The sequence below is a fragment of the Zonotrichia albicollis genome, chromosome Z, assembly GCF_047830755.1.
Source record: "Zonotrichia albicollis isolate bZonAlb1 chromosome Z, bZonAlb1.hap1, whole genome shotgun sequence".
Taxonomy (NCBI): Eukaryota; Metazoa; Chordata; class Aves; order Passeriformes; family Passerellidae; genus Zonotrichia; species Zonotrichia albicollis.
Genome location: NC_133860.1, coordinates 15338795 through 15353888, shown reverse-complemented (window position 1 = coordinate 15353888; position 15094 = coordinate 15338795). Strand labels below are relative to the sequence as shown.

Genomic DNA, 15094 nt, shown 5'->3' with positions numbered 1-15094 from the left:
TGGGGAGACATGCAGCACCCCAAGTCTGCTGGGTCCTGGGTGCACATGCAGTGTCCCCTGTCACTGCTGTGGGACACTCTGGGGACAGGAGGCCCAGCTTGCCTGATGGGACAGTGACCTGAGTCTGGGGTGGGATTTTAAGCAGCAGCAAGCTGTGGGTGCCCAGAAATGCCTGCAGAGAAGCCAGAAGCCCTGTAAGCACACCAGACAGAGGCTAGCTGGACACAGCTGTTTAATGAATGTATCTCAGTACAGATAGGGAGTTGCAACCCACGCACCCACGGCCGCCTCCTCGCCATGGCTCTGGCCACATCTCGGACCTGGCATCCGAAATATCCCCATTGGCGCTCTGGCCACATCTCGGACCTGGCATCCAAAATATCCCCAATGGCCTGGCATGCCAGGGTGGTAGAGGAAGATGTCGTGGCACTGGTGCGCCTCCTGGTCTTGCAGTGGGGGAGACCCTGGAGAGGGGAACTGTGCCCTGGCTGGGGGAAGGGGGCTGACTGGGATGATGCCCACAGGGCATCAGGGATGGAGGTGAGGGAGTGACCAGGCTGCTGCAAGTGCATCCCTGGCCTGTTAGACCCCGGGGCCTCCTGGCTGAGCCACAGAACACCAGCAGGGAGAGGCTGAGGGCACTGCGGGAAAGGGATTAGAGGGGCAGGAGCAGCTGCTGGGACTGCCATGGGACCTGGGCATCCCAACCCTGGTGTGTCTCGGGCAAGGCTTCCGGGCTTCCTGCTCCTTCATCTGTGGACTGAGTGCATCTATCACTGTGGGCTGCCAAAGGGGCCAGTGAATGCCTCATCCCTGCAGCTGGCACCTGGGGGGGCTCTGGGCTCTGCCTCCTCCTCCTCCTTACCACTAGCACTAATGTTCCCAGCAAGGCAAGGCTGCCCATTTTATGCGGAGGGTAGAGAGCGAGACTGAACAGGGCTGGTGTGGGACTGGAATGGCAAGCAAATGAAGAGCATCCCTTGGAACCAGGGGGACAGGAGGGGATGAGGGATGCAGGGGAGTACTGCTGGCAAGATCAGAGGCACAGGGGGGGTCCCCCTACATCTGACATTGCCTTCCTATCCTCTGATGCTTTCTGTTACCAGTGCTCCTTCCTACACCATTGCTGTTGGCATTAAATAGTTGGTTGCCAGCAGGGAAGGGTTGAGCCATGCCAGGAAACCGTCTCTTCCAGCCACTAGGTGTGCATGCAAAAATGGACCTACTGGGCTCCAACCCCTGTTGGAGTAGGGCAGGGATGTGAGAGACCCCAAAGGGAGTCAGCCACATCCCCTGAGGATCCACCACGCTGATGAGCTGAGACACTGCTTGCCACAGACCCGTGGGTGCTGCCTGTGGCACGCAGAGGCTCAGCTGTGCTGCGCCATGATGCTGTGGGAGGCTGGGGACACACGGGAACTCTGGGTTCTGCTGTCACCCCACAAGCACCCAGGGCAGCCCCTGCTCTGTCTGCGGGTCCCTGGGTGCTGTGGGGACAGGGATTATGGGGGTAGCCTGTTCTCTGCCCCTTGTGCCCCATGGTGACCCCGGGCACAGAACCCTCGCCCACCGCGGTCCCTGCAGGGCGCAGGCAACAGTGGGGACACGCCCTGCCCCGCCCTGCTTCCCCCCACCAATCAGAGACCCAAGAGACACTCCCTCATCCAATCAGAGCCCGGCGCCCATCCTCTTCACAGCCAATCCGAGGGGGAGGCGGGGCATCTGGCAGCATGGCCGCTTCCCCACCAGCCAATGGGCGCCTGGCTGTGCCCGCGGGGAAGGCGTAGCAGGTCCCCATGGCGGGCGTGGCACCGCGCCCTCGAGGCGCGGCCGGCTCTAGGCGAGGGGCTGCAGGTGCAGGGCGGCGCTGTTGGGGCGCGCGGCCAGGATGTAGGCGACGTTCTCCCGCAGGAATCCGGGCCAGTCGATGCTCCTGCGGGCACATGTGGGCTCACTGGACACCCGGGCAACACTGCTCCCCCAGGGTCTCCCCAAAAAATGGGGGTGTCCGCCACTCCCCTAACCATCCCTGCCTCACCTGGTCTCCTCCTGCTTTGTGGCTGGCAAGATCTTCTCCGGGCTCTTGCCGTTCTTGCTGCTGGCGGGGCTGCCCTCTGATATGGGTCCCACATGGCTGATGCTGTGGCAGGGAGGAAGATGCTCTTCATCCCCACTCCATTGCACCCCAAATGGTGGTGGTGGTGGGGGAAAAGGATGCACAGGGCTGGGGGGCCATGGAGAGAGAGATGGCGGGAAGCAGGGCAACCATTTGTGTGCTGAGCCCCTTTGGTAGGTGTTGGGACTGTGTTGGGAGTCCCTGGCTGGGATATCACCCCTAGACCAGGGTGGGCATCCCCTCACCTGACATTGCAGGACAGCATCTCCTTCTGGTGCTTGCGGAACCAGCTGTGCCGGGCCTGGCGGCACTCAGCCTCCCCGATGAAGCCGTCGTTGTCCTGGTCCAGGGCCAGGAAGGCTGTCCGTGCCCGCTCCCGCTCCTTGGGTGTCAGCAGCCGCAGAAGGGCATTCTAGGGGGGGTCAGAGAAGCAAAGGTGGAACACTCATCCTGTGGGAACCTCCCTCCTTATATCCCCAAGGCTGTAAGGGTCTCTACCCTGAGTGCCATGCCCATGGGAGTCAGCCCCAGGTGTCACAGCCAGGGGTATCAGCTTTGGGTGCCATGACCATGGGTGCTGTGGCTGTGGATGCTGGACCCAGGTGCCACTGCCACATCTGCCGGCCATGGTAGCCAGCCCTGGGTGCTGTGACCATGTGTGACAGCCATAGGAGCAAGTCCTGGGTGCCACAACCATACCTGTGGCCGTATTTTCTGCAGCAGCTGGATGGACTCGTGGGAGAGGAAGTCCTGCCACTCAATGTGCCCTTTCTTGTCAGGGTCCAAGGCGTTGAACTGCAGGGCTGCCTGCTCCTCCTGTGCCTCGGGCATGGTTCGCTCAAACTGCTGCTTGTGCACTTGGTGTTTGTAGTGCAGGAAGTCATCCAGGGTCAGGCAGCTCTCTGCAGGGGACAGATTGGCTGTGCTGTGCCCAGGAAGGAGGGGGGACCCACCTCCCCAGCTGCTTCCTGCAGCCATCTGGGACCCACCGCATGGAAGGTACACACCTGGAATGATCTTGCAGTTCTTCAGGGTCTCCATCAGGCTGTACATCTCCTCCTCTGTCAGCAACAGATTGAGGTTGTCCTGGGGTGGGGGACAGAGAGGAGCGATGAGAAAAAGACATGGGGTGAGGGAGCACATCTCTTTATGGCAGCACTGGGATCCCTTGAAGGCAAGTGGGTGAGGACACCCAGAGAGATGTGCTGTGTCACCCAAGGGTGCTGCAGTGGGATGGCTCCATGCCCCTGGGCTTTGGCCATTCCAGCTCTGCTACAGCATCTTATGTGCCCACAGTGTCACATCCTGCACCAAGGTTCTGAGGAGCTGCCTGCAGAGGTGAGGAGGTTGCAAATGGCCACTGTCCCCTGCATCTGGTGACCCCATCAGGCCATGGTGGGTGGTGGGAACTGGACAGCAGCACATCCCCCATTGCCCCAGAGCAGGCTGTGAGGTGGGACCCTGATTGTGTCCACGTGGGGCACAGTTCCCTGGGGAGCACCCACCACCCAGCAGCAGCCTGCTGTCCCCCTGTCTGGGCACTCACGCAGTAGTAGCAGCTCCAGCCGGTCTCGGTGTGCGCGGTCTCTGTCACCTCCACGGCGCTGTCCTTCTGCAGGTAGCCCATGCGGCGCAGGCAGCCGTCGTGGTACACCCGGTGGCAGATGCGGCAGGGGAAGAGGCTCTCGGCTGTCCACACCTCACAGATCTCACACATCTCGTCATTCAGGATCTGGGGAGGGACGGGCACAGGCTCAGCAGAGCAGTGTGGGCACGGGCTTGGCTTCTCCGTCTGGGCAGTGCTTTGCAGGTGGGGGTGGATGCTGAGGGGGGAAGATGGGAATGTGTGGGGCTGGCATAGGGAAGAGATTGTTGTAACAGACCTGGCTGGTCAAGTTAGAGGAGGGTGGGTGTGTTTGTGGGGAAGACTGGTGGGTGGATGGGTCTGGCTATAGGGTTGATGGGGCTCTGAAGCCGTAGGTTCTTTGCAGTGTGTTACATGTGGGTGGCTGGACTGTAGGGTTGTACATTGGCTGGTCTTTAGGGTTGTAATTACTGATGGATAAGCTGTAAGGTTTTCCACACATTTCCATTTCCACTTCCAAACAGATGCTAACCTGGGTATATTATCTAGGTACCCTGTGTAATTTAGCTCAGGCTGTGGTTAGACACTGGAATAGGCTCGCCAGGGCAGTGGTCACAGCACCAAGCCTGGATAATACTCTCAGGCACATAGTGTGATTTGTGGGGTGTCCTGTGCATGACCAGGAGTTGGACTTCAATGATCCTTGTGGGTCCCTTTCAATTCAGGATATTCCATGTGTTTATGGTGCCATATAAGGGTGTAGGTAGGCTGGGGGGTAGGCTTATTGGGTGGGTGGCTGTATGTGTAGGGTTGTGGGTGTGGATGGGTGGGTTGTAGGAGTGGGTGGATAAGCTGTTGGGTTGTAGATGGGCAGGAATGTTGGGACTGAAGGTATGGAGGGATGGTGTGAGTTGCAAGCTGGTTGACTGTAGGTGGATAAACATGTATATCAAATTGTACTCTCTTACCCAGACCTAGAACTGCCTGTGCCCAGCAGTGACTTCTCCTTTTCCAGACACCCCAGGGTGCCTCCAGGGCACATCTGAGCAGTTGCACCCCCCTCCCAGTGTGGCACATCCACCTGCCCAGCCTGGCTGCTGGCCCTGTACCCCACTGAGCCACCCCGTAGGGCTTTGCGAGATTGTCACTGCCTGGCAGACACTCAGATGCTTGTGCACCTCCAGCCCTGTCCCCATCCCTCCCACACCGTCTCTGTGGTTCCATCCGCTCACCTGCTCCCTCTGCTCCAGGCTGATGTCCGGCGGCTCATCATCGTGGAGCTCCCTCTTGGGCCGGATGAAGGCTGGCGGCGTGAACCTGTTGGCCCGGTCGAACTCCTCTGGCTCCACGCCGCGGCCATCCCGCAGCCGCTCCCAGGCCGCCTTGGCGGCACTGCTCTCCTCCGGCTGGGAAGGTCCTGCCACCGCTTCCTCCTCTCCCTCTTGCACCTCCTGCTCCAGCGTCCCCTGGCGTGCGGTCCCCGCCTCCGCCCGGCGCCGTGTCGATGGCTGCTCCCGCAGCCCGTCCTTGAAGGCTGACACGGCCAAGCTGACCTTCTGCACCCTCTCCACCGTCTGCCTCCTGGACATCAGCACCCCCATGGCTCTGCGGTGGGAAGGAAGGTGCTATGTCCCTGACCCCCAAAAGGGTCTCCTGGTGGTTTTCCCCCAGCTGCATAGGGAGCAGCTCAGGGCAGGGAGAAGTGGGGTCTTTGCGACAAATTGACACTGGGATCATGGTGGTGGCCGTGGGGAGGTGGATTCCTGGCCATGGAGGGTCTGAGTGGGTGGGGGAGTGGGACAGAAGGCAGGGAGATGGTTTGGGGGTGCCTCTCCACCTTGCTCTATGGACTCCGGCTTAACAAGAAACACATCCAGGCCTTTTCCATGCCAGATCAGTAAAACCCAGAGGGACTAGGACCAGCTGTAACCCTTCTCCTGGCATGCATCTCCTTTCTGCCTTAAAGACAATCTCTGTGGCCACTCAAGGGTGAAAGACATCCTCTCTGCAGCTCTGCCCAGGACTAGGTCATGGCAGGTCTGGTGCTGACCCCTCACCTTCCTTAAATTCCTCTTCACTCAGCTGCCTCTTCTTGCACTCAGATGTTTGTGTGTGTGCTGCTGCTGTGATCACTGGGCATGCTGCAAGGAGCCATGTGGGGAGGCTGGGCCAGCCGTAGGAGGACTGTGAGAGTGCAAGAGGGAAGGGGGGAAATGTATGGGACAGGGGCACATGGGACCCAAGAAGGATGTTTGACTTCAGTGCCAGGGGAAGATCACCTTAGGATAAAGTAGGGAGGCCAACAGCAGCAGCAATAACAGGTTGGACTCTCTCTCACTGGGTGTGAGCTGAAGCTGGGGAGAAGCAGAATTTGGCCTCCAGCATCGTGGGGCACAGCATCACCTCACATGGGTCCAAGGGCTTCCCTCGTGCCATGCTGGGGTTGCACCATGGAAGAGGCTGCCCTGGGAGCAGTGGTGGAATCACCATCTCTGGAAGTGTTTATAAACCATGTAGACATGGCACTTAGGGATGTGGTTTAGTGGTGGCCTTGGCAGTGTTGGGTTAATGGTTGGAGCCGATGATCTTAGAGGTCTTTTCCAGCCTTAATTATTCTCTAATTCTATGCTGCAGCAAAAGGCACTTCCAGCTGGTGCCCAGGGACCGGGAGGCAGAGCAGGGAGATTGGAGTAGCAATCTCCCTCCCTGCCAGCCCCGGCAGGGAAGTCCCCAGGTAGCGGGATAATTAACAGCACGCGTGCACACCGCCGGGATCTCGCTGCCTGCGGGAGGACTCGACTCCGCGGGCACTGCTGTGGCAGGGAGCCTGGTCAGGGTAATTACAGGTACCCCGCAGCAGCAGGGCCGAGCGGAGCAGAGCAGAGCATGCTGGCAGGCGGCAAACACCACTGCGTGCGCACGCATGTGATTCCCCAGCCTCTCGCCACCGCTGCGGGACCATCTGCCTGCAGATTCCCACGCGCTGAGCCGGGGGTGCAACACGTGTGCTGTGGGCCCCGTCCTGCGCGTGGGGGTCCCAGCAGTGGGCACGGGTGCGGGCTGGGGTATTTGCACCTGTTGGCCGCAGTGCCTGGCTCGGAGCTGGTGCCCGGCCTTCTTCGGCTCCCGGGGCTTTGCAAGGGTGGGAGCGGGGCAGAGCTGGAGGCACGTGTCCGAGCCACAGCAACAGCGTCTCTGCGGCTGTGCCAGTGGGAAGGAAAACACCTGGGTGTTTCTACCTCCTCGCCGTGCCACCACCCTCTGCCTGGCTGGCTCAGGATCACGTCTGCCGTGGTCAGGATCAGCTCTGCTGCTGGGCAGCATTGCAGCTCTGCCTGCGAGCGAGAGAGTCGGAGAAGTCACAGGGAAATCCCCCCAAGATCTGCCTTTGTCGGTCCCTGCAGCACCGAGTGTTGAGCAGATCCTGACCTACTCTTGCCCAAGGTTTGCGTAGAAGTGGGGAGGAGAGGGTCCAGAGGGGCTAGGCTCACAGAGAAGAGTGAAAAGAGGTGCGTGGCCCACAGCCCCCCAGTCTCCCTGGTACCCACACCCATGTTCCTCATCTCAGCGTGCTGGCAGCTTCTCCCCACGATGCTGCTGAGCTCTGGGTACCCCAACCCGAGCCCCCCTGCAGTGCAATAGAAGGGTGGCTGGTGTGTGGACTTGCCGTATTCCTCCCCAAATCTGGCTCTCCTGTGTGTTCACAGTCACCCACCTGCACTGCACTGCTGCTGCTGCTGCAAGATCCAGGCCCGCCTCCCTGTTCCCTGTCCTCTCCCAAGCCTTCCCCGAGTGCCTTCTGCCACTGCCTACTGTGTGCCTGGAGCTGGGACAGTGTCACTTCTGTCACGACTTGTGTCTATTCTCAGCTCTGCTTGCCTCCCTGCTCCTGCTAGTGCTGCACAGCTGGATCCTGCCTGCACATCCAGGGCTGAATGGCTTCACCCTGAACTCAGTCTCCAGACTCTGCTCCCTTTCCACAGGCCCCATTGCTCCCCAGATACCCCAAACTTGCTCTGCGCTGTCCTAACCCCTTTTTTGCCCGTGCCCTGTGCCCTGCCTGACCTGGCTTTGTGGGGTGGGACTTTACCTTCACATAGAACCTGGGATGACTTGGGGGCCTGCCAGACTTTGGAAGTCCCCCTTCTCCTGGGGAGGGAGGACCAGGGTCAGTCTCGCCTCATAGCAGCCCAGAAACCTGAGCAGCCCCTGCGTCCCCACTTGTCCTTGGGGGAAGGTGTCTCCGGTGCTATTTGTGTCCACCCCCTGAGGCAAAGAGAACCACCACCTGTCTCATGGTGACCTAAGAGGTGCAGGGGCCTCGACCTTGCTGCCAGGCTGCACCGTGGGGCTATTTTTAGGTCGCCCCCACAGAGGAGCTAAATCTGGGCACAGGCAGAAGCTGCCTGCAAACACCCGGCTCCACCGAGCCCTGCCAGCACTGGGGGCTGTCACAGTGGGTGGTGGGAAACTTCCCAACCCCTTCCCTTGTCCCCTTCCCCCTGCACCCCTGCCCTGATCCTTGGGCGACATCCGTTCCCCTCACTCTTCTCTTTTGGATTTGCTCCATACTGCTTCATTCCTGCAGCAAAACACTGAGCCAGAAACACTTTGTCCTCTTAGTGCCCATGGACACATCTTTCCCACCTTCATGCTCCTCTCTACGTGGGGGAAACTGAGGCATGGAAGCAAGGCTGGTGCAGCTGGAGTGAGAATTAAGCCTGTGTTAGGTACGAATGGGGAGAGAGCTGGTGGCTAGCACGGAGGCACCCCGGGAGAAGGAAACAGGGCAGAGCATCCAGATGCAAACAGAACCAGTGGTGCCTGCATGGCTGCAAAATCTCTGTCCATGGCAGAGCACACGTGGCTTGTGCTGGGGTTAGGGGGTGCCCGGTTAGTGGTGGGTGGTGGCGGCGGGTGACACAGGGGTGGGGGTGACACAGGGGTGGGGGTGACACACGGGTGGGTGTGCAGCGCAGCTGGGGTGGTGTGGCGGCTGGGGGCACAGCAGAGATGCGTCGGGAGCAGCGCAGGGGGGCTGTGTTTGTTAGGGCTGGATGTGTCACAGGGGGATGAGGTGCGAGGGGTGGATGTGCCGCTTCGGGGTGAACGTGCCACGGCGTGGCTGGCAGTGCGGGGCAGGTGTTATGGCCCACGGGGGTGCTGCTGTGGGCATGGGGTGGGTGGTGGCTTTGGGTGCAGGGGTGTTGCAGCAGCTGTGGGAGTGGGGTGGTGTCTGTGGCAGCTGGGGGTTGTGGGATGGTTGCTTCTCGGGGGCTGTGGGTGCAGGGTGAGCTGTTGTGGTGTGCAGTGGTGGCCTGGGGACATGGGGGTGTGGGGCCACAGGGTCTGTAGGACTGACTGTTACCGGCCCCACAGTGTGTCCTTGGTGAAAGGCCCTCCCAGCAAATTAAGGGTCGGTGGGTGCTGGGGCTGGTGCACCCTTGAGCAGGCACCCACTCCCGGGGTGTGCAGACCAGACCCCCCTCGTGTGCCAGGATCTGGCTCCCTGATCCAGGGGGAAGGATGTGCCTGGTCCCCACAGGCTGCCAGGGGGCCAGGCCTCCTCCCTGCCCTCCCCAGGCTGCTGGGTCTTTTTCCCTGCAGTGCTGTGCCTTACTTAGAGCAGCATTAGGGAACCTGGGAGCAGAGGGGTGGGGTACCAACACGGGGGAGAACACTGGGACCTCAAAGCCCATGGCAGCCTGGTCCCAGGTCTCGGTCCGAAGGGCACGAAGCAGTGCTGGGAGGAGCTGCCACGGCTCTACATGGCTCTTGCACATCTCTGCACACCCTGCCAATTGCCGCCTGCCTGGGCTGAGGGGGACCAGGCTGCGAAGGCAGCAGGCTCTGCTTAGGGGACATCGCATTCCAGCTCCTTGAGCTGGCTGCAGATGGCCACGGGGGTCTGGCAGCATCCTCTTGACCCCTCTCCTGGACAGACAGCACATGCCAGAACTGTGGCACTGCTGGGACTGCTGCTGTGAGATGATCTATTTGCCATGGGGCAGAGAGGTCCGTGGCTGATGGTCTCATGGTCCCTCCCACCCTCTGCAGGGCTGTGGGAGTCCAGCAGGGATGTCGGGTGGGGGGGGTGCTGTGTCTCAGTCCTGGGGACACCAAGCAGTGGCTGTTCTCCCTGCCGGATCAGGTTGCCCATCCTGCCGCGCTATGACAGATTTTATAGGTGTGTCGCACTCTTTCATCTCCCAGAGGGGGATGAAAATGCCGTGACAGCAGAGTCCCTTCCTCTGCAGCAGACACAGCTCCTGCCCAGCTCTGCACTTCTCCTTCTCTTCTCGCTCCCCAGTACCCACATGAGGACCCTGATACCTGGGCAGGACCCTCTCACCCCATCCTCATCCCCACTCCCAAGCATCCCATCCCAGGCGCTCTCGTCCCAGGATCCCGGGGGCAGTGGGGGAACCCACCAAAGGGTGACACAATGTGTGGACAGCCCATGCTACGCACCCAGCAAAGCACCTATAATACAAAAAAAAAAAACCAAAAAACCCACTTACCAGGATCGGGGTCGCTCTGGGAACAGGAGCCCTAGACAGCAGTCCACACCATGTCCATCGCCGCTGCCTCCGGCCACGAGCCCCTCTGTGCCCGCGGGTGCTCACCGCATGCCGTGCCCCGCGTGCAAATCCCTGTCAGGGGATGGAGGGATGGAGGGATGGAGGGATGGAGGGATGGAGGGATGGATGGAGCAGCGAGGGTGGTACCCGGGAAGCCAGAGCCCTGCACTTGCTGCTGGAGGATGCAGGAGGCAGCGCGATGCTGGGAGCGGATGCCTGTGTCTATCACACACACACCACACACACACACACACACACACACACACACACACACACTCTCTCTCAGAGGAAGCAGGGAGCTTGTGACTGGGGCTGAGCAGATGCAGCCTGGTTTGCTGTCCCTGTACCAATTGCTGCCCGAGCCGTGTTAAAAAGCTCTCCGAGAAACGGAGATTTTTTTTAACCGGGCTGACGTGTGCTGGAAGATACCAATAGAAGCTTTCCCTGCATCTCCTTTGGCCCCCTGGGTTGAACCGCCTTTCTCAGAAAAAACCTCAAGGATTACAGAGGTGGGACTGCATCCAAGGATGAGCAAAGGTCTCATCTGCCCCCACTGCGGGGTCTTCCCCAGACCAGTGCCTCAGTCATGGGCTACCTGCACCTGCTTTAACCCAATGTCTGCTGGTCAGTGCTGCAGGCAGTCTGTCCTTCCCACACTATGGTGCAGCAGGGGCACAGTGGCTGCTGGCTACATGCAGCCCTGTGTGCCCACTTCAATGCAAAACAAGGGGTTTTTTGTTGTTCTAGTCCCCAGGACTTGTTATATCACCTGGGTGGACACCACAGGGCTGCAGCAGTGCTGGGGGCATACAGAGGGCTGGAAGGGGTGATGGGGCAAGGGAGAGGATCTGGTGGGGAGAAAAAGGCACAGCTCCAATGCAGCACCTTTGAAGGCAGAGTATTTGGTCCACATGCATCCCCAGCTGCCCCACATCAGCTTGTTGGGGATGGTCGCTCAGCCCTCTTACACCTCACTGGAAGGGGGTGCCGCTGATAAGGGGCTGAACTTTCCCCTTCAGGAATAGACAGGTCTACATGGGGATGATTTAGGATGAAACAGACTCTGAGCCCTCCTAGGAGCAGCTTCCATCCAGGCTTGGGGTGCATGCTGAAGGTGAGAGCAGAGGGCTCTGGGCAGTGCGGATGCTGCAGGGCTGCCCAGCTCCTTGGCCAGGCTGGGCACAGCAGGTGCTGTTCTGACTGGGACACGGGGAAGCTCTGCTCAGCCCCACTGCACTGTTCCTATTCTCAGGATACTGCCTGGGGGGAACAGAGAGAATCCTCATCCTTCCCTGGCATCCTAGCCCTGCCAGCCCCTGTGTCCTCCACTGGGCAGGTCCTGTCAGGCTCCAGATCTGCCAGCCCCACAGAACAGTGGATGTGTGGACAGCAGTGAGCAGCAGGGGACAGGAAGGGATGTCACCTCTCCCATACAGAGAGCATGGGGAGTGTGGAGTGGGAGATTTGGCATTAAGAAACATTTGATGACTGAAGCTTCCTGGCTTCTGGAAGATGGGAAGAACCATCCCGGAGGTCTTCTACACCCCAAAACATACTGTGGTGGATGCAGTATGCAACACCCCTGGAGTGCTCTGCATGCCCAGGTGCAGGTCACTGGGACAGGGCAGCCCTGGGGGGACCAGGTTCCACATGCTGGTGCCACATGCTGGTGCCACATGCTGGTGCCAGAATGGTTCTTGACCCTTGGCTGCTATTCCACACCCTGTGCTAGCCCTCTACAGACTTACTGACACTGACCCCACAATACCCATATTGTCATTATGGACCCTTCCCATGGCTCACCTGGGAGTTGGCTGAGACCATCTGCAGCTCATGTCACCTGCAAACAGATCCAGAGGCTGGGAAAGCAGCATCTGGGTGCTGTGCTGCGATCTGAGCCAGTCCATGGCTGTCTTTCCCATGGCTGGGGATGCACAGAGCCAGGCTGGAGACAGGATTTATCTGTTTTCTGCTTGTGGCTGTCAGGTCCTGCCTTGCTTCACTCCATAAACTGCAGGAGCCTTAATGCAGCCTCTGGGTGCCCTGCCCTGGCCCAAGGTGCCTCCCTGTGCTTCATCCTTCCTCAGGAATGCTTTCCTTTATGGTGAATCACATTTTGCATTATTTAGCTCGGGGAGCATGGTGGAAAGGTGTTGGGATAGCTGTGGGGTGGAGAAAGTGGATGCCAGCTGTCAGGGAGGCCAGCGAGAAACATCTTCACAGACGAACCTTGGCCCCAGAGGACAGGAGAGGAGTGTGCGGGCAGGCTGTAAAAGCTTTTAGTGCCTCTGTGGGGAGGGCAGTCCCGGGGCCGAGTGCGATGGTTCCTGGAAAAGCAGAGGCAAGGAGGAGCTCCAGCCCCGCTCCTGCTCTGGCTGCCAAAGGCCTTGGGCATCCCGCCGCAGGCAGGTGCGCTGCCCCCCAAAATGAGAGCTACAGCCCAGATCCGCTTCTGCAAGGACACCCTGTGCCAGATTAAGGATCGTCTCGCACCCTTTGGGGAGGAGGAGGAGGAGGACACCGTCCCCTGTCCTCTCCGAAACGGCACGGCGTGGTTGGTTGGCTGCTCGCTGGAGCGGCACAGCCGGCAACAGGCTGGGGAAGCTCCTGAGAGGGAGCCGGCAGCGCCGGTCTGCCGGAGGAGGGCTGCAGGGGCGGAGGTGAGAGCTGAGCTGCAGCGGGAATGTGCATTTTCGTCAGCTCCTCTCCCCGCTCCCGAATCTCGCATGACGCCCGCGTGTAGGTCACTGGCTGCTGCGGCGTGTGGGCTCGCCATCTGCGGCGGCTCGGAGCGCCCAGCGCGGCCCCGCAGCTGCCCCGGACCCCGGGGGACACGGGCCGGGGTCCGCCCTGCCGTGGGGATGGATGGAGGGATGGAGGGATGGATGGAGGGAATGATAGGGTCCCCAAGTTTTGGCAGGAGCGGCAGCCTTGGCGCGCCTGCGCGAGCCGGCGTTCCTGCCAGCCAGCGGGGGGTGATGGAGGAGAGAACTTGTCAAAATAGCGAGATATCTTTTTTCAGGAGATTGCAAGTTTGGCTGATGGAGATAATAGTGTTGATGCGCTGCGGGGAGGTTTCGGAGAGGCATCGACTCCCCTCATGGCAGCTGTTTCAGGAGGGAAGGATGATACCAAAATCAGCGTGAAATTGGATAAAAACTGGCTGCCTGAAGGGCTGCCGTGTCAGACTGCAGGCAGAGAAAGGCAGAGCATCGCCCATCACCTGGAATAAACGGTGAGCGAGGTAGACCATGCCTGGCTCCCTGCACAGCCCGTGCCACCCACGTGTGTGGGGTCCATGCAGGGAAAGGAACTCAGAATTTTACCCATGGAGCTGGTCCCAGTTGCAGACATGATCCTGCTCTCCACTGGCAAACAAACAGGAAACCTCCTGGTGCTGGCTGCAGACAGCGCCTCTCAAGGCCACCTGCTATGGCTGTCCTTCACGTCCACTGACAGTTGTCCATCCCTACCCCTGGACATTCACACAAAGGCTCATTGATGGCCGTCCATCACTCTCCTGTTCATCACTCAGGGGCTGTGCAGGAGGCTGATCGCTGTCCATCATGTTCCCACATCAAGGCCAGATCCCTGACATGCCTTTCACTCCGTGCATTGATGCAGCTGTCCTCGGTGGTGCCCCACCCTGACAGCTCAGCCATTGATCCCTGCAGCCTCCAGCTCCCTGCAGCTCAAACCCGCGGGTGGAGGGGAGCTGTAGCCCTGTGCCACCTACCCCAAAGGTTTAATACTGCTTTTCTTAGGGAGATTGATGCTGGAGAATCCTAGGCTGCTCTGATACATTCCCTCTCCCAGACCTGTCCCCACCAATGTCCCCCCTCACCAGCTGTGTGTGTGTGAGGCTGCAGTGCCATTGCCACTCCAAACTGGTGATGGGGTGGGGACTGCTCCATGGCTCCTGCTCCCTGCATTCATCCTGCTGTGTTTTTTGGGATGGTGATGGGGACAGGAATCATCCTGGCTTGTCCTCTCCCTCAGCAGCCAGAGTGCCCTAAGCAGGAGCTGCAGATGGTGCCCACCATGGGTGCAGCCTCTCCTTTAGTCCCCATCAGCAGCCAGGCAGTAGCAAACCCAAAGTAGGTTAAGACACCGTGGATGCTGGCTGTGTGCCTCGTGGCTGTGGCACTGAGCTTTTGTGCTCTGAGCTTTTCCCTCCTGTCCCAGAAGGCAGAGCTCTTGCTGGACATCATCACTGAGCAGCCCTGTTTACAGGGCAGGGTGCAAGGGCTGGTTTTGCTGTGCCTCCCCCCAGTGCCCCCAACAGCTTTTGTGGTATTCAAAAATCGCCCAGCACAAAACCCTGGAGTAGAACCACACAGGAGCAGGGAGGGAGAGTTTGCAGTCGAGGTTTGTCTGGATTCATGGCAGAATTCCAGCTGTGGCATGGCCAGGCACCACTTTCTGTGGGTAGGAGGAACCCCTCCTTTGTCCAGCCACAGATTTTGTCTGAGGTCCTATTCCTGCCTAATCCAACAACCTGTTATGGAGCATGAGCACAGTGTGCTTCCCAGGTTGGTTTTAGCTCCTTCCAGGGCCCTGACCTGGTACAGGGCTCAGTGCAACTTCCATCTCATCCTCATCTGTGTCTGCTGCCATTCCTACCTCACTGCCACATCTCCACTTCTGCTGGGCTGAGGCACAGTAGCCCCAGGTCTGCTGGACATGCATCTCTGAGCAGGCAATGCATCCTACCAGCTTCTCCAGCTGCTGGAAGGAGAAGATCCAGCCTAGATCCATCCCATTTATCCTTTCACTTGTCCTCTTCCACAGCTACATGCTACTCTCTGCTCC

At 59.7% G+C, this 15094-nt stretch overlaps 1 protein-coding gene across 1 annotated transcript; it reads right to left on the bottom strand.

The window, feature by feature from the left end:
* Positions 1–215: 215 nt before the first annotated feature.
* PHF24 (PHD finger protein 24) lies at positions 216–10680 on the bottom strand. Its single transcript, XM_005491725.4, has 8 exons — positions 10223–10680; positions 4934–5306; positions 3663–3848; positions 3124–3202; positions 2816–3018; positions 2362–2528; positions 2039–2140; positions 216–1933 (listed from the first exon to the last, which is right to left on the bottom strand). The coding sequence occupies exons 2-8, from the start codon at positions 5300–5302 to the stop codon at positions 1837–1839; spliced, it is 1203 nt and encodes a 400-aa protein (XP_005491782.1). The 5' UTR covers positions 5303–5306; positions 10223–10680; the 3' UTR covers positions 216–1836.
* Between the last annotated feature and the right edge of the window lie 4414 nt (positions 10681–15094).

Coding starts and splice junctions, on each gene's coding strand:
- PHF24 (XM_005491725.4), bottom strand. CDS start 5,302: ATGGGGGTGCTGATGTCCAGGAGGCAGACGGTGGAGAGGGTGCAGAAG. Junction 3,019..3,123: donor GAACTGCAAGATCATTCCAG/GTGTGTACCTTC, acceptor TGTCCCCTGCAG/AGAGCTGCCTGACCCTGGAT. Junction 1,934..2,038: donor ACAAAGCAGGAGGAGACCAG/GTGAGGCAGGGA, acceptor ATGTGCCCGCAG/GAGCATCGACTGGCCCGGAT.